The following is a 22,857-nucleotide window of genomic DNA, read 5'->3' as shown; positions in this document are numbered from 1 at the left end:
AATTTAGAAACTGAACGTAGAGGAAGCAAACATTCATTCAAAGGAAAACACACATCTGTACATACATACCTGTGTGTGAGTGTGTGTGTGTGTAAATCTACTGAATACTGCTGAGAACAAAGCATGATGGGGGAATGTCCGGGCTATGAGGTGGTGTTACCCTGCAGGTCTCAGATCAGTGGGAGCGTCTGCTGCCTCCTCTGCTCTGACACACACACTGACTGCTGGCTTCGTGTGTCCTGCCTCCTGCTGCGCGACGTCCCTGCTGAACCGTGCGGGACTTTACTGGAGGGACAGAAGAGGAGTCAACACTGACATGCTGTATACACACACACACACACCGTCTACTGATCAGTCAACAGTACATGGAAGTGACCTACGATTGGAGAGAAATTCCAGTTTATTACTAGTAAGATCTGGTGTTGTATTGATCGGGAATGACACAGAGAGGAACTGCTTTGCACATCACTACTTGGATCTCATTGTAGTTTTGGCCGTCGTTTACGTCAGAAACAATGACATTGTAGTCACCAAGTTAATTACTGAGATCTGGAAACACAGTCAATTGGTCAAAAGAAGTCTAACAGGGCAGGAGACATGAGCAGCTGTAAACAATCCCCCCCAAGGAGCAGTGAAATTATCACATGTCCAGTTTACAGACTCATGTTTGACCTGTTTACAGAAGGATTTGTACATTTTCCTTTCAGCTCTCACTTCTTTGGTGGCTCATCTCTGCATTTCAGCATCAAAATTGGTCCATTAACATTACAGAGAGCACAAAAAGACACACTTTAGGGAGCCGTCGTTGGCTGAGGGGCACACACAGAGCTCCAAAAAGCCCCAAACACCTTTCATGTGTGGTTGAGTTTCACCTCTTTTGCTTTGCTCTACAATTACCTAACTACTTCAGATTGAACTGTCAAAGTACACGTTTTGATGCGCTTCAGGCTCTGCAGACTCTGTAAAGGGTTACTTTAATGGCACAGTATTACAGAGCCATTTCTAAGAAGCATCAATACTGATGTTCTGTTTATAACTGTGTGTATGTAGGATCCATTCCTCTGAGTGGAAGCACCGAGTCTAGTTCTATTCAACGGTAACCAAATCCATCTACCTGCTCCTCTAAAGCTCACTAATTAATAAGTTCGAGGTTTCTGAACAAATAACTTTTGTGTTAAATGTGTTTCATGGTGTTTCTATTAAAACAGTGCAGCATGTATTGTTAGGACGCACAAACAGCTACTTTCGTGCTTCATTTAAAGCCATAAACAGCCTTGTATTAATTATGCTAAGTAGCTAATAATAGCAGCCGCATCTTACAGCCAAACTAACAGCATTAAAGCACGAGAGACAGTAGTGAAAAACATGGGAATATCCCTTTAAGTTACAAACTCCTGCATGTTTCTGTCACGTCCAGACATCCGTACATCATCAGAATGTGTTTTCTGCATGCTAGCAGCTGGTGCGGGTTAATTTATAACATTAAATAATTGATGCAGAAGCAGCAGATATTTCCCTAAAATACATCACACGTCCAAATCTAAAGCAGCTTCTGTGGGCCAACGCTGCATTTGCTGACACACGTGATTTCTCAGAAACAAACTTCACATTGCTGCTAAACTTAAGCAGAGAAAACGTCGACACTGGCAGCCCTTTTCTTTACATTGTGAAATAATGATGACACTACTATAGTTACCTGGCCATTGGGGCCCTTTTTGTCTCCGTTGACAGCCTTTAGGAGGACAGCTTCCTCGTTCTTTGTGTTGGTCTTCATCTCCACGACAATGTCATCTTTGGTGGTCTTCTCTTTGGTGCTGACGACAGAAACAAGAGTCGGCACGTGTGGAATTTGACAAAGACCAAGATAACTACAGTGGCAACGTTTATCATTACAGATTCTTCTTTTACTAGAAATTAAAGTTTGACATTTTATCCCTTAGTTTACTGTTAGTCTTCACATTTCTGCATCAGCCAGAAATACACTGAACGTTACTTACTCCTTATTCTAAGGTTTTGGATGCAGCTAAGACTAAAAGCTTCGTTAAAGCATAAGGCTGAATACATCTTTTATTTAGTAGTCAAGAGTCAATAAATCCCATGAAAAGACCAGAACATATAAGCATTCGTTAAGGCTGGGTATTGGTTCTTGATATCTTTAAAAAGGTATCGACCAAAACAACAAGCATTTGATCTTTTTTATACCCAGATCTAGAAAAAAAACATGACAACGCATTCTGCTATTTGATGTGATGTGTTATCAGCCCACTGCTGAGACTCAAAGGTCAGCGTGTCGAGATGCCACCAAAACGTTCGAATGTAGGGCCCATTGTCTTTTATCACTTTAAAAAGGCACTGATGCTGTAATATTTAAAACACCCAGCCCCAGTGTTAGTATGTCTCTCTTTGTGCCACTCAAATCTTTCAAAACAGGTCACAAATATAAACATTATATTTTTTATATGGGTTTGTTCAATAAAAGAAAAATGACTGATTCAGAAGAGACTGTACTCACATCTCCTGTTTCCCTGAGCGTCCACAGGGGATTTTTCCCTTCTTATGCAGGAAGTAGAGAACACTGCCGAGGACGGCCAGCAGCAGCAGACACAGTATGATCACCACTATGATCACGCCGCTGCCTTCAGCTACACACACACACACACACAGGGAGGGAGAGAGAGAGAGAGAGAGAGAGAGAGAGAGAGAGAGACCAAGTGTCAGTCCAATTCAGTTCAGCTTGTGAAAACAGTGTATGACTGTTCTGTGATCTGGAAGAGCTTTCTCAAGTCTTGGAAAATTACTTCAATTTAGGCTTATACAATAATAAACTACTATTAATAAAGCACTTTTCTAAATGGGGTTACAAAGTGCTTTTCAGAAAGATTAAAAAAAAACAGCAGATTAAACACCAAAACAATAAAAACATTACAGAGAACAGAGGGATTAAACAACATGAAAACACTGGGGAATAAAACAAATTTTAAAAAATGTCAAAAAGGAGTGGGAGGAGTGGGAAGACAAACATTAAACATTCATGAATGCCTTTCTACAAAAAACAAGTTTAGAAAGGGGCTTAGAAGATCAAAGTTTATGACAGAAAGCCTGCTGGGGGTGTGGAGTCTGAATCATGGGATGTTTAGCTGCAGGAAAGGTGCCATTAGTTGCATTATGGGAAGTGTAGGATCCTGTGTTTTGGATGTTTTTGGAGCTCGACTTCTACTCGGTAACTAAATATCTGAGTGTCTCTTATTTGTTGTGATTTCCACCATCCCTCTTGTTTTTTTTTTTTTTTAATCTGTCTCTTGGAAGTCCTCCAACTTTAAGGAAGTGCAGTGCTAAATGACTGCAGCTTTTAGGAATAATAATAAGAAAACATCTATTCTTTAAACTAGTTTGCGTCTTAAGTGGCTTATTTAACAAAGTCCATTTCCTCGAGAAGAAATAATTAGCAGAGCGTGAAATTATGTGTTTTATATTTCAGTGTCATTAAAGTGCCACAACCGCAGAAAAATGTCATTTATTTTGCGCAGCATCTGTGACACATAATAAGTGACTTTATTTAGATTCTATTATCCATTCAGAATGAACACCTTAACTTTATCGTCTGTTCAAAAGTTTAACAGAACTACTACACTACCACATTTTAATTCATCTTTTTAATTCTAACTTTTTAACTTGACATATTTTAAAATAATCCTATAGTAACTCATGATACTTTTTTTTTCCATTTCATACCTTGTAAATATCAAACTTTATCTCATTTAATGCTCAAATCACATAGTCACAAAGTCATATTTGTGCAGAGTTCATCATCCTAAGCAATTAGTTAATTTTTGTCCGTTTACTGCCGTCAAACTAGCTGCCTTTCTAAACAAAGTGCAGCAAATCAGTGTAGTAAAACTAACACAATAAAGAAATAATCAAACCCTTTGCTTCAATTCCATGGTCATAGTATCTGAGAGCCAACGTCACTGTTGGCTTTAAGCTTTTGAGAAGTGGGTGATGCTGCAGCTGTAGTTGATGCACTGTGACAGAACTCTAGAAAATGATAATCTAAGATTGATCTTAACCAGTTTTCTAACCGATTCTCTAATTTTATGTTGATGCTGGTGCTCCCACAGTCGAGCCTTGTGTTTAAATTGAAGCCTGGGCTCCATATTTGGTGCATTTATCATTCCCACAGGGGCCAAAACTGCTCTTGGCCTTTTTCCATCTCTGACACACCACAAGTGATGCTATTTTCTGGATTTTACTTGAGTTTCCAGCATTAAATTATCCAGAGCAGCTTTTTGAATATGCTGAACCCACAAAAACGAGACTAAGCAGACTAAGACGGCATCAATCAGAGTGCCATGAAACAGTGATGCAATTCCTTCTGCATGCAGATCCTCCACTCCTTGTTAAGTGTGTGTAGGAAGCTTCCACTCTGAACGTGCAATGGTTTAAATTCAACCACTAATAATCTCAGTAAATAATCATGAGAGTGACCAAATATTTATGTCCTGGGAGCAACACGGCACTGGAGGTATTTTAGACATAGTTTCTTTTTTGGTTGTTGTTTTTAAAGCCTGTGGATGATGACGAGCTCTGATTTTATTTGCCAGTTGTATTCCCCACAGCCTAGTGAGGATTTTAATGGTGTGAAGGGACTCAGATAGTCAGAAAATTACCCCATAATAATGCCCCTCTCCATACGACAAAAATCCACTTTAAGAGCACAAACATGTTCTGGAAACGTCAGCAAAAGAGAGACCACTTATGTTACTTATTTGGATTCGTTTTTAAAATTCTGGGATGTACAAGAATAATGTTTTTGACCACTGCAGACCGTTCGGTTCCAGCATCATTAGAAGTGTTGGTGTGTTGAACTTGCTGGTGTTTTGATTTTTCTCTTGGTATCAAACAGAATATTTAATGTGCCCACAGGCCATCCCAAAGATCTGCCAGCAATCCAAAGACAGTCATGGAAATAGAGCCCCTGTATGAAAATAAATAATGTATATAGTCCTGCAACCCTTCATTGTCGCAGACAGAATTTCATGTAAAGCGTGAACACTGAGACAGAAAAGCATCAAACTGAGCAAAAGGGAAAGAGGAGCAACAATCTTACCAGGAGAGAAGGGAGCAGCTGAGGTGAGTCTGGGAACTGGGAACAAGGAGAGCAACACTTAAAAGTAATACACACACACAGATGTACCGCAATTACAATCCTATATTCCTCTGGCAGTGTGAAACAGAGCTGACTGGAAGTGTAACACAGGCTTTTATAGCATGTGGACTTCAACACTGACTCCATTTGTCTGCTACAGCAGCAGTTCCCAACCAGGTCACAAGATGACTAAAGGAATAATAAAATAAAACACATATTTTGGTTATAATGATATGCTTTTTTTTCCCCTTATTGGATACTTTGGCCACTTCAGGCTTCTAAAAATCCTTCAAATGAAGTGTGAGACTGAAAAAAAGCAACTTTGTCAAACTGCTCACTATTATTAGCTGCACCACGGTCACAACCTTCGATGGGCTCCGTCTAGATCTTAGCCCTCAGACTGGGTTAGGGGTTGGTCTTAGGGTTACGGTTATAGTCGGTTTAGCACTACACATTGACAAACTATAAGAACAATGACAATGTGTAACTCCTGCAAGGGCCACAAATCTATGGTTACCATGTAGACATGACCCCTGGATGACGGGTCACAGGTAAGTAAAAATGGTGAGCAGGACGGGACACTGAAAAACCCAGCATGCTCTGTAAAATCACACATCTGGGCAACAAGATCTCTGTAAAAAGATTTTGGAATCACGAGCTGAAAAGGTTGGGAACCACCGCATTAAAGTGACGGCTTTTTGTCATCCAGACATACAGTCGGTGTGAGCTATGGAAAAGTGTCATGTGACTGGACCGTGGTGCTGCTGCAGAACAGCGGTGAGTTGAAAGGTGACGACCTGCTCCCTCACAGGGTGCCAGAGTCTGAATCAATGCAGACGCACAAACTATGTTTACAGGCATATTAATATTCCACGATCATTCCAAATATGACATTATTCTGAATTTGATTGTTCTGTTTGGATACTATTTTTGCTGATGAAGACGTGTGGTCTAAGCTGATATACAGCGTATTTAGGATATGAAGCTTTTACTGCAAGTTTTACAAGTTTTTGCGGTCAGCTCTGTGCGTTGTAAACAAACCAACCAGCCAAATCTCTGGCTGAGAAACACACCTACTTTTAAACACTTCTTAAGACTTAGGAAAGTAACACAACACCAAGAAGGTGGTAGCGGGAATGAAAGGGGGAGGCTGTGTTCATGCCAAACAAGTCCGCCACTGGTGGAAAAAAAAAAAAATCATATTTTGACATAAAGGAGCAGAACGGCACAAGTATCTCCAGCTGTTCCTCTCTACTCCAGTTGGACTAACATCATGCATGGCTGCATATGAACGGGAATATTCGTGGAATATTTCTTTTCATGATGTAAAAGGCTGAAACCTGTGTGTGTGTTTGTGTGTGTGTGTGTGTGTGTGTGTGTGTGTGTGTGTGTGTGTGTAGAGGTATGTTGCTAATGATTTGACAAAATGAAAAATGTTGGAAGAAAATTTGAGTGCTCGCCCTATATGAAAAAGAAACAACCTACATACAACCACAGTCGTCACACCAGCGCTCCCTCCATAATAATTAAAGTGGAAAAATGAAGCCAAACACTTCAGAGTCAGCTTGGGAGCAAATATGATAAATGAGAGTCCAAACTTTACATCTTTCATTCTGTGCTTGTACACAGTCTGACACTATAAAAAAGCCTGAAAAAAAAAAAAAGAGTCTCTAATAAATAATGAATTCACTGTGAGAAGGGCAAGCAACCCCCACGCTCATGACGGCCATGAATGGAGACTTCAAAAGCAAAATAAGTTTTGAACTCCATCACTGTGAGAGAGCAGAGAGCACTCTTCTTCCTTCATGTCGTTACTTTTCAACTCACAGCGGCTCCCTCAGTGAACCACAAGCCAAATATCGCACAAGCATTGGAAATTAATCACAGGAACAGTCCTGTCACACTGGAAGAAAGACTGGAGATGAATAAGCTAAAAACTGGTGTGGCCCTTTAACATGACATCCAATGTAACAGTTCTAACATGCAAATGTACATTTTTTAGAAGATTACAAACTAATGGTTAATGACAGGTAGAGACAGAGAGAGAGACAGAGAGACTCTTACTGGCTTTGATGCTGAAAGCCTTCACTTCAGTGCCCATGTCGTTGGAAGCATTGCACAGAGCGCTGATGTCCGAGGTGACTTTGACTGACACCACGCTGTGAGTTACGAGCTCGTTTGCCTTGTTCACCACCTCATGCCAGTTCTATGGACACACACACACACACACACACACACCTTGTTCACGAGAACACGGGGTACATTTCCATCTCTACATCAGTGAGCTTCAACTATTTGCAAAATTAAGTTTGTGGGCCAAAGCAAACTCCCCAAATACTGCAGGTTCTTGTGGTGAAAATTCTGTAGTCTGCTCATATTATTCCTATTTTCTTTTGATCTTTTGATCTACCCTCTCCAACGCACCAGTCTCATGACAGAGATGGGCATCGCGTTCTTCTGGACTATTTATACAGCAGAAGAATGGTTGAAATAAAACTAGACCAGACGAACTGTTACTTATTGAGCACACTGCCTGCCTCTACCTGTGCCTAATGGCTACCTGTCTGAACTGCTGTGGCTGTTTTGTGATACCTGGCTGCCGATGATGCTCCAGGAGATGCTGGGCAGTGGATGGCCCTGAGCCTCACAGCTCAGGTTCACCATCCTGCCTGCTGCCTCCTCCAGCTGCACCTCCTGCTCCCCTCCCAGCAGCTGGGGTCCACCTAGACACACACACACACACACACAGTGCTATTAAACCATATCTTAGTGATAAGTGGGTTTCTATTTTGCGATTTCAACATTTCCTCCATGTTTACCTGTTGACTTGATAAATTTAGGTTCATTTCCACACCGCTAAACTGTCTGAGTATGATGTTACTCTGTTGTTTTACTGCACTTTTTTCTTTTTTTTAAACAGAAATACTGTTTTTCCTTCACTAACAGTTTTACTTTTCCTTCAATATTAAGCTAATGTCAGAGTAGTCACATTTCATTTTGGTTCCAGCTTCGTTTGACTCTAGCAAACATGTGTAATTCGCAAGTTTCCTTCCGCATCACAAGTGAAGTGACATTGTCTAAGTGGCGTCACTGCAGGGGATTACTGACCTTGCACGATGATGTGAACGGAGCCGCTGGTGTGCAGGGCGGGCAGGGTGGGAACGGTCACCTCACAGATGTACTCTCCTGACGTGTCATAGGTGGCGTCCTTCAGGTGCAGCGTGTTCCCCTTACCCACCTGCCTCCCATCCTTCACACACACACACACACACAAAATAAGCATACACTCATCAATCGACAGTCAGTGAATGAATGTCCCTCTACAGCCTGCTGCTTGTACAACACATGTAATGTCCCAGGGTCTAATGTGTGCATACCTTGTACCAGACTGTGGATGTTTTCAGGGAGGACAGAGCGTTGCAGGTTGCAGTCAGATCTTCTCCTTTGAGCATGAATTCTGAGTCTTTAGGTACCACCACAGCAGGGTCCAAGTCTGAACACAACACACACCGACAAAACAGGACACACAGCACAACGCAGTGTCGTCAGGTTGGGTTGTTAAAGGCACAGTTTAGGAAAAGAAAGTAATGGAGATGTGACAACATATTTATATCGTAACGGCATTTTACAATATCACAATAAAAAAAGACCCCGGGAAGTTCTGTCAGTGCACCAGTTGTTGTTTATCAGCTGTACCATGTTAGTCGGCTCAGCCCGGTTAGTTACAACGATCAGTGTCAAACTGTATGCTGACATGTTGAACTGAAGTCGGTATGAAGCCGGCATCAGCTGATTGAGACAAAAACAGACTGTAGGAGCCTGTTTTTGACAGGAAGAGTCCTCTCACTGCAGATTCAGACTGTAGCCAAGACACAACTAATGCAATAAAAGTGTTCATCACTGCTGATACGCCACCATACTCACTCGTATTCGTAGGGATTTAAGCTTATGGTCAAAGTATTGGAGATACATGCAACATGCATGTATGTGTGGCTTTCAGTCAGCTTTTCAATTCAATTCAATTTTATTTGTATAGCCCAATATCACAACAGAGTGTCTCATAGTGCTTTACAAAGTTCACTGAAATAAACAAGTGTAAGCGAACAAACAATCTAATAAAGAGTCCAGCAGTCGATGAGGCCAGTGGATCAGTCCGGTGGATCAGTCCGAGGCATCACCTGCCCTTTATGACCCTCCTTCTTCGGGAAGGAGAAACTCAAAAAACCCAGTGGGAAAAGAGAAACCTCCGGGAGCACCACAGTGAAGGAGAGATCCAGCTCCCAAGGACGGACAGGCTGTAGCCTTGGACAGTCCCTGTATATGAGCACAAGCTGCAGCTGAGGCCTCTGTGTCCATACAAAAAGGTTTGGTCTCGTTTTGAACTGGAGCATCTGCAGATTAACTCCATACCTGACTGATCATGATCCAGTCCAGCTAGACGTGATACAACATGAATAAATCCCTGTTTCTGTTACCTTCACCCCCATCTTGACTGTAAGTTTATTTGAAACAGCTCAACTATCCTGCTAGTTTTAGAAACAGCCTCGACTACAATTAGACACGACAGGAGGACCAACAATTGTAATAAAAACATTAGAAAATAAAATATTATAGTTAAAAGATATCTAGTCACGTTTACAGTGGTTATAGGTTTAGGTTATTTTTAGGTGTAGCAGAGATCTACATGCTCCCAAGCAGACTATAGTAGACTTTCATGGTGGTAATATTGTAGCATGAGTTCTCGGTGTCACTACATCCCTACATGTGTCTGTGTGTTTGTGTGATCGATCCTCACAGTGCACAGTGAGCTGCACTTCTCCTTTGATCTCGTCGCTGGTGTCCAGAGGGTGACACTGGTAGATGCCGCCGTCTTTCCGTGTCACTGGCGACAGGATCAACACGTCACCGTTGCTGTCCAAGTCCACATACGGCTCCTGCAACACATACGCTCATATGTAATCTAAATCTATTCTGTGATCATGGTGAAGTAATGACGGAGACTCAGTGTGTTCTTTCTCATATCAGATGTGCTTTCAGAGTGAATGTTCCAAGGCGATCTGGACTGAGATGGAAGCTAGCGTCTGATAACTTAGTTCCCTCAGTTTTATTTTGCGGCCAGGAAACACACATGAATTTGTTTCAAGTTCCAATTGTGTTAATAAAAAGCTGAGGGTGTCTGAAACTTACTGTCAGAGGTTGATGCTCATTTTGTTTTTTTACAATCTCCTTTTGCTACTTTCAGCCATCGTGATAACATTTTACTGACCGGTCTCACCTCTGAGATCTGGGGACGCAGCTACAAATGTAACCGCAATTTACACTGGAGTCCATTAGGGCAAGAAACACAAGTGGTGTGACGCAGACAGAATTTAAACAAATCCTAAATGTTTAACAGTAATATCCAAACCCGCTGACTTCAAAGTAAAAGTGAAAGCACAAAATGTTCCTGTAAATTGCAGTTTGAGTAATACTTTTAACATTTGACTGTCTCCTGGTCCACAGTGAAATACCTTGGCTGGATTGTTATGAAACTGGAAATGATGTATGACTGCAGCCAGAGGATGAATTGTGGTAACCTCTAATAAACTAATACTGTACATACTGTGGCCATAGCTCAAAATAGAACTGTGGCACTAGAGGGTACATCCTCCATTGTCATGGTAACCCTTCAGTCAGGTCAAACAACAGTGCAAATCTCTCAACACTTTCACACTCGGAAGAAGAATCTAAAGTCCAGTTCCCCTTGACTTAACACTCAGGGGTCGATGGTACAAATGTGTGTTTTGAACAAAGAGAGTCATAACAAAAATGTTAAAATAAAATCTATACTGTAAAAAAACAAAACAATCAAACCAAAAAAAACAAAAGAAACGAACAAGCACAATTTTCCTTTACTTTTTCCTACTAAGTCATAGTTACAAAGACCAGTTAGTAGAAGTTAAAACTGCGGTCAGCAGAGTTTTTGTCTCGTCCACACACACACAATGGATGAGTGTCTGACATGGGAATGAGTCCTACCCATGAGCCCCGTCAGCGTGGCCTCCGCTCTCAGACCCCAGCCTGGATCTGCAGGGTCGGAGCTGACAGAGCCTTCACACACCCTGCACACTCATGTCTACATGGGGCTCTGTGAGCTCTGCATATCAAAAACATTCCCTACGTGTCTCCTGTGTGTCACCCATTCTCTCTTGGGGACTTTTAGGGTGAGAAAATGCCTCCCATTCTTACTTGTTCTCTGTTGAAAACGAAGGGCGACGGGGGGTTGCCATCACCCTGGCAACGCAGCTCCACAGTATCCCCCTCTTTGACCAAACCCTGGGGCGACTCCTTCCACAGCTCCACCATGGTGGTGGGGTCTAGACACACACACACACGAGCACAGAGAATCAAATTAAGCAGGCCTATTCAGTGAGCTGCTTAAGTCACTTTACAAGGCCATTTCCATATCGCTGACAGCACAGGCTGTGTTTGGCTCTGTCACTACAAAACTGTGTCAAACAATGACCGAGAAAAAATGTGTCTGTTAAATTTGAAATAACACGGCTTTATTGACAAAAACAAGGTTTAAAGGAGCATTCCAGCAGCTTAATATGAAGACAGCTTAAAGAAGAAAAGGTCAAAATCAAACCAGCTGAGGCTGAAATATGTGTCAGACTTTTACTCCCTGTGTGGGTCAACTGCTGTAAATGCTGGATCCTTAAGTTAAAGAAGACTAAGTAGCGCTCCTCATGGCCACTAAACTGAACTTCATGTGTAAAAGTGGTGGACTGTGCCTTTAAATGACTAGCTTTTGTTAGCCTGACAGCTTAAGGAGAAAGAGAGTAACATATTATCAAAGCTGCAGCACTTGAGACATGGAGATGAACCACAGGAGACCAGGCAGTGCTGATTTTCCTGACAAAGCAGAACTGAACGTAAAAATACTTTACTGGTGACTAAATAATCTCTGAACCTCTGCCTGGGGCCATGATTTAGGTTTTACAAAGACATTATCACCAGCATCTTTTCTGATGTAGGTGTCTCATCATCAATATTGATAGGTTATCAATATTCTGCTGTGCATTAGCATCTTTTACAGCCAACTGAAGCACTCAATGCGTAGGCCAAATATGGTAAATATATGTAAATGTAAAAAAATAGGAGAAATGGATTCAGTACAAACGGTCAGTCTCTACATTATATAAATCTGACAACTACAGAAAGATGTTATTATAATAAAAATATGACGAAGTTCAATAGTCACTGAGTTATCTTACATTGAGACACAAACATGAGGATTTCTTTAAAATACTACAATACTGTTTGATTAAGCCTGATTAAAATATTTGTGATGTTAATAAGAATAAAAGGACTACACATTACTCCCTATAGGAATATGTAAACATAAAGATATACATTATAGATTCAAACTGTAAATTATTAATGGTGAGTTAAACTTAATCTTTAATGCAGCCCTGATGTATTATAGCAGGGTTTTTTTTTTTAAAAAGGAAAGAAATGTCTGTGTTGACTTTCATCATTCATCAAGTGGAATCTGCTAAACAGACAAGTTTAGAAACAAAACTGTGTAAATCAGCTAATTTCAGGGCGAACAAGAAATGTTTCCTCATTTTTCAGATGATGTTGACCCCTTCAGTCTTTACTGTCAATGAGACCACCTCAGTAGGAGTTGATTTGGTGGACTGGTGAACTAAGAAGTCCTTGGAAAAGATCATTTTGCTTCTTCTGTGCCTCTTAAACCTTGACCTTAAAGGTAACTAAAAACCTCAGTGGTAGTTATAACTGAATGCGGCCCACTTGGCCCCTCAGCAGAGGAAACACTAAACTGACGGAGACAGTAAAGTAGGTTGTAAAGTTATTCTGTCAAAAATACAGACGTCGATCATCAGTTGAATCGCTCTGTCAGGCCCACATGACAAAGGTGCTCAGCATTAACTCACAGTGAACCGTGATGTTGAGGCTGCTGGACTCGACTGTCCTGATGGCTCCTGGGACAAAGAAGCTGACCTCACAGGAGAAATGGGCGTCCTTGTCCTCCTTAGTCACCTTGTACTCCAGCGTGCTCTGGACGGAGTAGAGGTTGGACTCGTGGATCACCAGGGTCAACACGTTTACATCTGGAGGACGGACAAAGGGTGGACACTTAACGACGGACCAGAGCCAGCACTGATGGCAGTTATCATGTGATCAGGTGACCTCTGAAGTCTACAGTGTTAGTCGCTCTTCTTGTGTGCGGTTCCTCGGAGGTGAAACAGGCTGCAGAACTTGATTCAGTCAGCAGAATCTCTCTGTGTTCATCATTGCTCGAAGGCGGATCTCTTCTGTGAGTGCTTACTCAACTAATATGCACTTATATGTTACTTCATTTATTCTTGTGCTACTGTAGACGCATTTTATTCTTGATCTCCTGAGGCCTGGGGTTTATCTAATGTGTTCGTCGCTTTGGACAAAAGAGGCCTAATGAGAGTAACAGCGCTCAGGGTAGATAGAGGACTATAACTATAAATGTGTCGTTACTCTGGTGCTGTTGGAGAAGAAACTCACTGATGGACACACGGTCCATTAAACTGCACCTCTTCGTTCCTCTTATTAACAGGTCTGATCTGTGTGGAACAGGCAAAGGTGTGGACATGCCAGCGGCTAATAAAAGGAGGTTTTACGTTCATTTAGGAACTGTGGGAGGTCAAATGAGGCTTGTGTATAAACGCCTGGTTCCACAATGACTGAGATTTAGAAAACAGAACCATGTGTGCGTGTGGCTTTATAAATCTGACCAAAACAATGAGACACTTCTATTTTCATGCACACACAGTTTAAGTTGTGAATCTACACAGAGTTTTATGGATTTGGTGCCTGGAGTGTGTTTATGTTGCCACAGTTTCCAGAACGTTATCATTCATCAGAGTGTAGCTCATATTGTTATCACTGCAGTTAGCAATCTCATTATCTTCCTTCTCTTAATAGATTATAGTCGTGTTTGTGGCTCTGTGAGGCTGTGCTAACATTCATTCATTCGTTCATCCATCCATGCAATCCAGGGTCGGGCTGTTTTGGCAGCAGGCTAAGGAAGGTATTCCAGACATCCTTCAGCCCGGCCACACTCTCCAGCTGCTCCTGGGGAATCCTGAGGCGTTCCCAGGCCGGATAAGAAATATAATCCGTCCAGTGAGTTCTGGGTCTGCCTCCCTGTTGGACATGCACAGAATACCTCCAAGGGGCAGCTCCCGGGGGGGCATCCTAATCACCTCAACTGGCTCCTTCTGACACAAAGGAGCAGCAGCTCCACTCAGCGCTCCATCCAGATGTCTGAGCTCCTCACCCCATCTTTAAGGCATGCTGATGTTCAGCCAGCATACCATTTCAAGTTAGTGTAACTTATCAGCAATAAACACAAAGCTCAGCTGATACTAATGGTTGTGGAAGCATTTGGTCAGTTTATAGTGACAATGTTTGAATCCTTCTTGGATCTTTGTCTGATCAACACGTGCACCTGCATGACATGACCTGAACATGTCTGTGCTCAATATCATCACAATCTACTTAATGTTTGTTGAGATGTCTCAGTCTTGACCAAAACAGTCGACCTATATCGACAAGCTGACATTTCTGTGATACTTTTGGAAGGTTTAGTGTTTTACAGTTTGTAAACCAATGTGGGTAGAAAGAGAATAACCTGTTGCAGTGCTGTGTCATCATGCTGGGATTTGAAATTAAATAGAGCAAAGTCGTGGCCTGGATTTAGAGGGTCTGCCGTGGTCTGCCATGTACCACCCTACTGTTTCCTCTGCTTTGAGACAGACATTGTAGTTCATCTGCTGTGTGCACTTACGTCCTGGTGCTGGCATCAGTGGAACGCTGTTCCTGTACCAGGTGATGTTGGGTTTAGGGTAGCCGTTCTGAACCTCACATGAGGCAACCTGGATGGACAAAAGATAACAAACAAAGACTTCAGTAACTATCTGATACATTGTAATCCTGAAGATTACTACATTGGTTGAGCTAATACATAGTGGACCCACCCTAGACGGCGCCTCATTGGTCACAGATATCCCAGTAAGGACGCCCTCGATCACCGGAGCCTCTGGAGGAGCTGAATCAGGAAAATAAACGCTTGAGTCAATTGTGATAAATAACCACATTATGAAACGAATATAAAGGACATTCTTAAGACTACAAAGCCTCCTTCAAATGATTAACTGTTTGCCACTGAGAAAGGGTTTCCTCACCAAACACTCTGAGGTGGGTCTTGCCCTCAGCGTTCCCGGCAGCGAGCCCGTTCACCTGGCAGAAGAATTCCCTCTCGTCAGACAGCTTGACTTCTTGGATAGTGAGTCGAGTTCCCTGCTCGTCTGAAGTCACCTCGATGCGGCCGCTGTAGTCTGTGTTGTCGTCTACCATCTGCTGACTTTTATCAGCGTAGACGATCCGTGTCCGGGAGCTGTTACCTGCAACTCTCTGCAGGAGGACACACAGCCAGGACACACTTCACACCTCCCGCATTTTAGTGTTAAATCAGTGCAAACATTTGGTTTTTTGGTTGATCCCTGAAGTTACTTTTATTCATTAGTGTTTTCTGACATTTCCAATAGTTTAATAGTAATCTAATACTAATCAGTGTCATTAATTGGCTGATTGGTATTACTCTTCCTTATTAAACCATGAAAAAAACACATCATTCAACCCCTAGTTTGTTTGTTTTTTTTATTACATTAGAGGCACAATGATCAGAGAGATTTGCTGGTTTGTGAAGTCACTTCACAGCTATGGGTTTTATTGATCAAACTGTATTGGAGTGAATCTAAAAGAATTTAATCTAATTAGCGACAGGCAGAATCAGTTATTCACCCATGTTTTGTGTTGTGGACGGCCTGCTAGTCTCTTCAGTCCATCAGTATGAGCCACAATCAATTGGTCAATTCAATGAAAAGACCCTGTTGTTATTTTTGTCCTCTTTTTTTTACCTATTTTGACAGTTCTTGTTTATTTCTGTATAATTGTGTTCTCTGGAGGATAATGCATCAATTAAAAAGAGTCTGATGCTATAACTAGAAACGGAGCTCAGAGCTCCCTGACCATGATTAAAATTATTGACTCCATACATGCGCGGTTGGATAGTTCCAGACAGCCGGTGTCAGTTTTCACCGAGGGTCCAGCAGCACTCACCACAAACCACTGGATCATGACAAAGCTGGGCTCGTTGTTGGCGTCTGTGAAGCTGTGCTGGCAGGGGATCTGAGCCGAGTCACCCAGGTACACCTCAACACTCTCATGCATAGTCAGCTCCACCTTGGCCCATGCTGTAAAACACACAGACATGCACATAAATCAGCTGCTTTCTGCAGGGACTGTCCCACATCATTCACGACCCACTTAAAATGGTATTACACTCAACGTAAAAATGGCATTTCACCCCGATCATGTACTTTTTTTTTTTTTTTACTGACATCCAAATCTGATTTTGACCCTCAGCCCTGATTTAATTCTGAACTGCATTGTGTTTGGCAGATGACTGACCGGCTTCCCAGGCCAACCTGGAGCCAGTCTGCCATGTTAGCAGAACAAAGAAGAAAAGGCTTCTTGTCCACATGGCATAATTTTCATCTCCCTTCTGCCTGGCTGACTGTAACCACAAAACCACATCTTGGCCAGAAAACCAGTTCCCTAGGCTTCATCGGGGGAATGCAGGCATGGGAAGGCCAGCCAGTTTGACATTGGGCTGTTGATTCAGAGAGCCAAGTGCGTTTTCAGCCATGTTGGACTTGGCTGCTGTAATAGAGGGGCGAGCTCAGACAGTGACAAAGAAAAACAAGATGGCACAAATAGTCTTTTTAATCTGGTTTGAAGTTCTTATGCAAGATGGTTAAGTAAACCCCCCACCCCCCTCCCCTCCATAACACTGTCAGGTGTCACTCTGTGATGTTTACTCTGTCATACGTTCACTATTTTAGTTTCTGTAGCTCTGCTGCTTCTGCTTAAACTTAGCTTTTGATTTTTCTACATTTGTCTGCAGGACATTCGTTCAGAGGTACAGAGACGAGACAACAGCTTCTGTTATTGACTTCTCCCGACTCTACCGGTTCAGCTTGTAAAAAGTCAATATCCTTTGATTCAGGACTTATCGTCAACCGAGTCTGTCTTTGGTACTGAGAGGTGATGTACTTACTGTATTATTGTTTTTATACATGCTAAGGTCAATAAATGGTGGTGGTTAATCACTCAATAAGTGCAATGCTACGCTGATGGAGCACTCTTATAAGGAGAATGAAGAATACAGAACATACAAACACTAAAGGAAACTGAGGCAAGCTTTATTGTTTAAGGCAGAACAATTCATATGACTGTTTTGTGTTCATTGCTGTTAATGTAGGCCAAATATGCAGCCAATTATGTAGCAATACGTACATTTAGTGTTGGACAAAAACAAAATCTGGTATTTCCATAGTTTTTTCCTCTATTCAATTGTTTTCAGAAATAAAGGAAAAGCAATTAGAAAGGGCTAGACCTCGGTGTCCTCAAGTGTTTTCGTTGGTTGAAACAGACCAAGCATGAAAAGAGCTTTAAGAGTCCAGTTGCCACCCTGCTGCCCCCATTCAGCCGGCTGCTCCCCCATCACCACCCTGCCCCCCCCCCTGCCTCAACACCAGTCATTTTCACAACTCATTTTTTTTTTCTTTCTTCTTTCTGTCCCTCCCTCCTTCGCCTGGGCCTATGCGCAGCCAACCATTCCTTTCAAGACAACGGGCGCACCATTGTTCCCCCACCTGGGTGGACCAGATCCCCCCCCCCTCACACACACACACACACACACACACACACACACACACACCAACCAGTCTGCCAAAAGATGCTTTTCAAGCCCTGAACTAAGAATAAAAACAGTTCATCGTGTACTGAAGCTGTTGTTTACTGTGACAGAGATGATGGGAGACGTGTTTGAGAAAAGAAGCAGATTATGGAGGCTGGAGAGCAAAACATGTCACAGAAGTCAGTGTTAAAAATGTTGCGTCTCTTTGGGGCAGTGCTGCTAACTTTTCAGTTAATCCGATTAGCACTGGGGGGTTGCTGGAGATTTGGCTTCCAAAGCCAACCTGGGACCGGTCTTATCTGTTCCTGTTGTGACTTTATGCTGCATGGACTAAAGCACAAGTACACATGACCCATGATCTATGGACCCTGACAACCAAAACGGCTGCCTCTGGGTGTGTGTGTGCATACATTTGTGCCCGTCTGCTGCCTGTGTCTGGATGATACAGAGCTAATTCATTCAGAATATTTGGATGTGTTGACAGGATCAGGCCTGTGAGTGGACAGGACCCCAAATGACCGACCGGCCTGTCAGAGGGATGAACGACAGAAGGGGGCAGACAGAGAGACTTTCCCGGCTCAACAACAAACACAATTACATCTCAAACAGGGGATTACCATCTGCACCACAGGTACATTTGTTCACACAATGCTGCTGCAGCATTATTCATCATTTGATCATTATTACGCACTTGTTAAACTGTATGTGTGACTGTATAATAAATAATAAATAACACACTTCTATGATATGGTTAATGTCAGAGTTTGAATGTGCTTAATTTTTGTTTTTCTCCCCTCCCTGCATCCATGTCTCCTTTGTGACCTGGAGGCTGATTTCAGTGCGTCCATCTGGCCATCACAGCAGGGCTGGGAGTCAGGGTGGTACCAGTACCAAAGTGTTTTCTATACCTTACGTCGATGAATACAGACATGCTCTCTCTCTCAAGAGTTAAATAATGACATCTGAACAGAAGCAGCTGTACAAGAACTTTGCCTAAAAAGGTGTAACTGGCAAAACTCTGATTTAAACCCCTAAAACGATTAAAGTAAACATATTACGAGTCTAACCAGACATTCAATGTCAGCTTTCAGTACCAGCTATGCTAGCTGTGAAGTTAGTCAGTCACTCGGTCCACCACTTTGACTGATATTAATGCAACATTCCTGTCCCCAAGAAGCTTACTGACACTGATTTTATTGATCAAGTCAAGGTTTTCATGTTTCCAGTGAAATAACATAACGTCTACAAAAACTTTGGTGACACCTTGACTTTTCATCTTGCACCATCATCTAGTAATTCTTTTATTTGCCCATTACTGACCAGTACTATTACCAAATACCTGCCGCACCTGCACAGAAAAAACTGTACTTTTACTTTTTTGTGCAGTAAAACTGTCTCCCTACATGTACAGATCTCACCTGGTGCCTCTAAATTCATTCTTAGAAATGATCTGATTTGTTTAAATGGATTACAATAAAGTCAAAATTAATTTAGTAATCATCAAGGCTGTTATGTAGCCCCTTTAACAGCCCTTGGACATTTACAGAAAAGTCCAAGCATGTTAGAGGTGATACAGACAGAATTAAGAGAGTACAGAGAGAAGAGAAGAGAAGAGAAGAGAAATGGATTTTCTGTCTTTCCATTCAAGGCAAATGGAGACAGACGCACACAGTGCTCTCACAACACAAATCAGACAATAACAGACATAATGAGGGGGATACTTCCAGGACAGCCTCCGCATACAGTCGCTCATTATGCGCCTAACACACAGACAATACCCTCAGACGCTAACTAAAGTGGTCACCATTATTGGCTCTCCCATTCGATTAAGGCTGTCAGCTTAGGCCTCCAGTAGATCTGCAGCTCCACCACTGATAAGAGTCCAAATCACCTCTGACACAACAAACCAGACTCATTTACTCACCCTAATCCCTCACATGCTCGGTGAGCCATGAAATGAGACCGATGCTTCTGAGAATGTAAAAAAAAAAAAAAAAAAAAAAACGTCCTGTAATAAGTGATCTATAAACCATCATGTTCACCAGACATGTCAGGCTCATTTCAGCAGAGATGAAAAGAAAATATTGGAAAGATCTGGAGTCCAGTGTTGAGGTGCTGCTGATCAACTGTTAGGTGTCGTCTTGGTCTCATGATGTCAGAATGTGAACAGCAGGATGAGGAGGACTGTTTAAATACCAATTCTAACTGAAGCAGGAAATGTATTGGTGGATTCATGGATCAAACCTGTTGTGAATGTTGCTGTTAAGCTTCTTGTTAGAGAACAGCAGCTGGTGCAGAAAGTACTGAGACACTGAACAGTTGGACATGTGCATTCAAAGGTTTAGAGAAGGTCACATTAAGTTCACCTGGAAAGGTTAGAATGCATTTTAGGTTCATCCTGAAATTTCACCTGAAAGCTGAATATCCCTAACTTTTTGTGAGTAGTGTATAAAGAAAATGAACTTGTTTGAAGCTATTTATGAGTACACAGATCAGCATTGCAGACTTGTGCAGGACCTGGAGACTCCCGGAGTAAAAGTTATGTGTGGACCCCGAGGGCCCCTCAGAGAGCAGAGGGGTGTAAAAAGCTAGCGTGTAAGCGTGGATGACAGGAAGGAAGATTTCTCAATACATAACACTGGTGTGGTGTCGAACACCTGGGGGACACTGTGTACCGCCTGACATCAAAGAGTACTGACTCACAGCCACTCACACACAGTGAAAGCGTTCGTACAGCCCTACAGTGGAGATGAGAGCTCCTCGTCTCCTTGTGACTGTGCTTTCAGAAGCAGCATCTGGCACAAATCTCCCAGCAGCCTTTTCCCTGGGTGACAGTCAGTGGCAGTGGAGAGTCCAGGCTTTATTCTTTCACATAGAGAGAGATAAGGAAGTACTGCAAATCTCCTCAAAGGCACCTCTTTATGCATCAGTGATCCCCCCTTTCATGCAGCAGAGCATATCACAGCTCCAGCTCGGGACCTCGCACACAGCCCTCCATGATCACTGTCGAGGTGGACTCACTCAGGTCAAGACTGTAGGAAATGTTCATGGACGATGGGGACTCTGCATTGTGCAAACGTAGCTTCAATGCAGTTTTCATAGGCAGTAGAATGGACGTACAATAGTGTCTTGTGTAATGAGTGATTTGCACCACAGCAAAATAAATGAGCAGACGTCTTTCTATCATACGAGTCGTGACGGCAACCCAAACAAGTGAATGTGACACTGACCAGGCTGATTTAGAGTGAAATGAGGAGCTTGTACCTTAAAGAGGGGCTACTTCTGATGCACAGATGTAGTAGTTTGGGTACGGAAAGACCAGGAAAGCACATTTGGTCATGTTATATGAACTACTTATTCATTGAGTTTACAGGAAAAGTTCTATACTGTGACATATCCTGTTATTTGAATATGAGATGACTGATATCAGGGAGTTCAGACACTGAACCCCAACTTAAACATAGCTGAATGTGTGAAAAGAATAGCCTCCTCCAACTCACATTCCCTCCTGTGTGAATGGGTGAATGAGGATGTGATGTAAAAGCAAAATGACTAGAAAGGCGCTATACAAATAGACCATTTACCATTTTATTCAAAACAATCCCACATGCACCAAGATAGCAACAACTTAAGTGCTCCTGCAGAACTGTGCAATTTTGGTATTTATTTGGTCTGATTATATTTGAGTTTTCTGCCTGCACAGACCACTTCTTTTTGCAAATGCAAGCACAAAATATCTGTGGTTTTAGCTGCATACACACATAACCTCATTCCAGATGACTCAAATAGGCCTGGTGTTGGGCTCATTCATGGCCATTTTCACTGGAGAAATAATTGACTGATTAGAGCTTTGTTTGCAGGACGAAGAAGGTGAGCATCATCTTCCTGCATAGGTGGTAAACAACCTCGCTCCATCCACAAAAACAGAGACAGAAAAAAAGACTGGCTGGATGAGATCGATGCAGCTGTACGGGTCAACCTACAGAGATAATAACTTCAATCAGATCAGACAGTATAAATCACATGGGTGTCTAAAGGCAAAAATCTTGAAAATAAACTAAGACTTGGCTTAGTTACACACATCTCAGCCATCGACTTTTTCTCTTCTTCATTTACATAGCAAGTCCTCTAGTATTAACATTTTGTATTAACTGTGTCAACAAAATGGAACCTTAGTCTGAACAATGAGAACAAACTTAGAAACAGTCATCTCAACTCTCAATACCCGCGAGTGACTTACAAAAACATGTTGTAGTTCTGCGAATGTTTCACTACATCTTCCAACCTCTAACAAACAGTCCACCAACACAGGCTTTTAAAGAATTGCTAATCATTCCCGCTGGTTAGCAACTTCTTCAGCAGCTGCATTAATTTTTCATCATCACACCCAGTGGGTGAGACTTCATTAAAGGAGCAACATGAATGTTTTATTAATGCTTGTATCTGATGTTCAGCAGTGAGTGTGGCTTGTTCCTCTGCATCCACTACCCATCAATAGACCCCCTCCACAGCTGCTGGGCTCTGGCATGCAGGTTGCTCCGCAGCCACAGGATGGCTAATTAAAGGTCAACGGGCTAAACACTGTATCTACATCACGGGGGGGTGAGGGGGGGTCCTTAAGCTATCAGCAGAGCAAAAACAAATTTGGAGAACAAGCCTACGGTAACTGATTTTCTTAAAAACTCATTTAGCAGTCGTGCGTGCTTTACTTCTAGAAAGTCAACCCCACAGCTATGAATATGGAAATATAACACATTTATTATCTAGTCATTCATCTTGCCAAAAACAGACCTATATAACAAGTGTGGATCAATCGTTATCTAGTATCTGACTAGTGCCTGAATACACCATCACCAAAACTAATGAACTGGGAGCAAAAGCAGCTGCAGCTCCAGAAACACCCCTG

The 22,857-nt window shown here is 42.3% G+C and overlaps 1 protein-coding gene across 1 annotated transcript; it reads right to left on the bottom strand.

Moving 5' to 3' along the window:
• Window positions 1-195: 195 nt before the first annotated feature.
• Window positions 196-16,468, bottom strand: mcama (melanoma cell adhesion molecule a). The gene is made up of 15 exons (XM_070843934.1): window positions 16,310-16,468; window positions 15,373-15,601; window positions 15,166-15,236; window positions 14,976-15,063; window positions 13,087-13,263; window positions 11,375-11,502; window positions 9,942-10,080; window positions 8,524-8,639; window positions 8,255-8,396; window positions 7,739-7,869; window positions 7,211-7,352; window positions 5,108-5,143; window positions 2,513-2,642; window positions 1,697-1,814; window positions 196-285 (listed from the first exon to the last, which is right to left on the bottom strand). Exons 1-15 carry the CDS (start codon window positions 16,466-16,468, stop codon window positions 283-285), a joined length of 1,809 nt encoding a protein of 602 aa, XP_070700035.1. The 3' UTR covers window positions 196-282.
• Between the last annotated feature and the right edge of the window lie 6,389 nt (window positions 16,469-22,857).

The sequence above is a fragment of the Pempheris klunzingeri genome, chromosome 14, assembly GCF_042242105.1.
Source record: "Pempheris klunzingeri isolate RE-2024b chromosome 14, fPemKlu1.hap1, whole genome shotgun sequence".
NCBI lineage: Eukaryota > Metazoa > Chordata > Actinopteri > Acropomatiformes > Pempheridae > Pempheris > Pempheris klunzingeri.
Note: the sequence above shows the minus strand (reverse complement) of the source record. Positions and strands in the feature narration are given on the sequence as shown.

Excerpts from the sequence above, each read along its gene's own strand:
- mcama (XM_070843934.1), bottom strand. The coding sequence starts at position 16,468 with ATGTGCATGTCTGTGTGTTTTACAGCATGGGCCAAGGTGGAGCTGACT. Across the intron at positions 15,237-15,372 it reads GACCCACCTCAGAGTGTTTG|CTCCTCCAGAGGCTCCGGTG; the intron begins GTGAGGAAACCC and ends TTCCTGATTCAG. Across the intron at positions 11,503-13,086 it reads CCTCAACATCACGGTTCACT|ACCCCACCACCATGGTGGAG; the intron begins GTGAGTTAATGC and ends GTGTGTGTCTAG.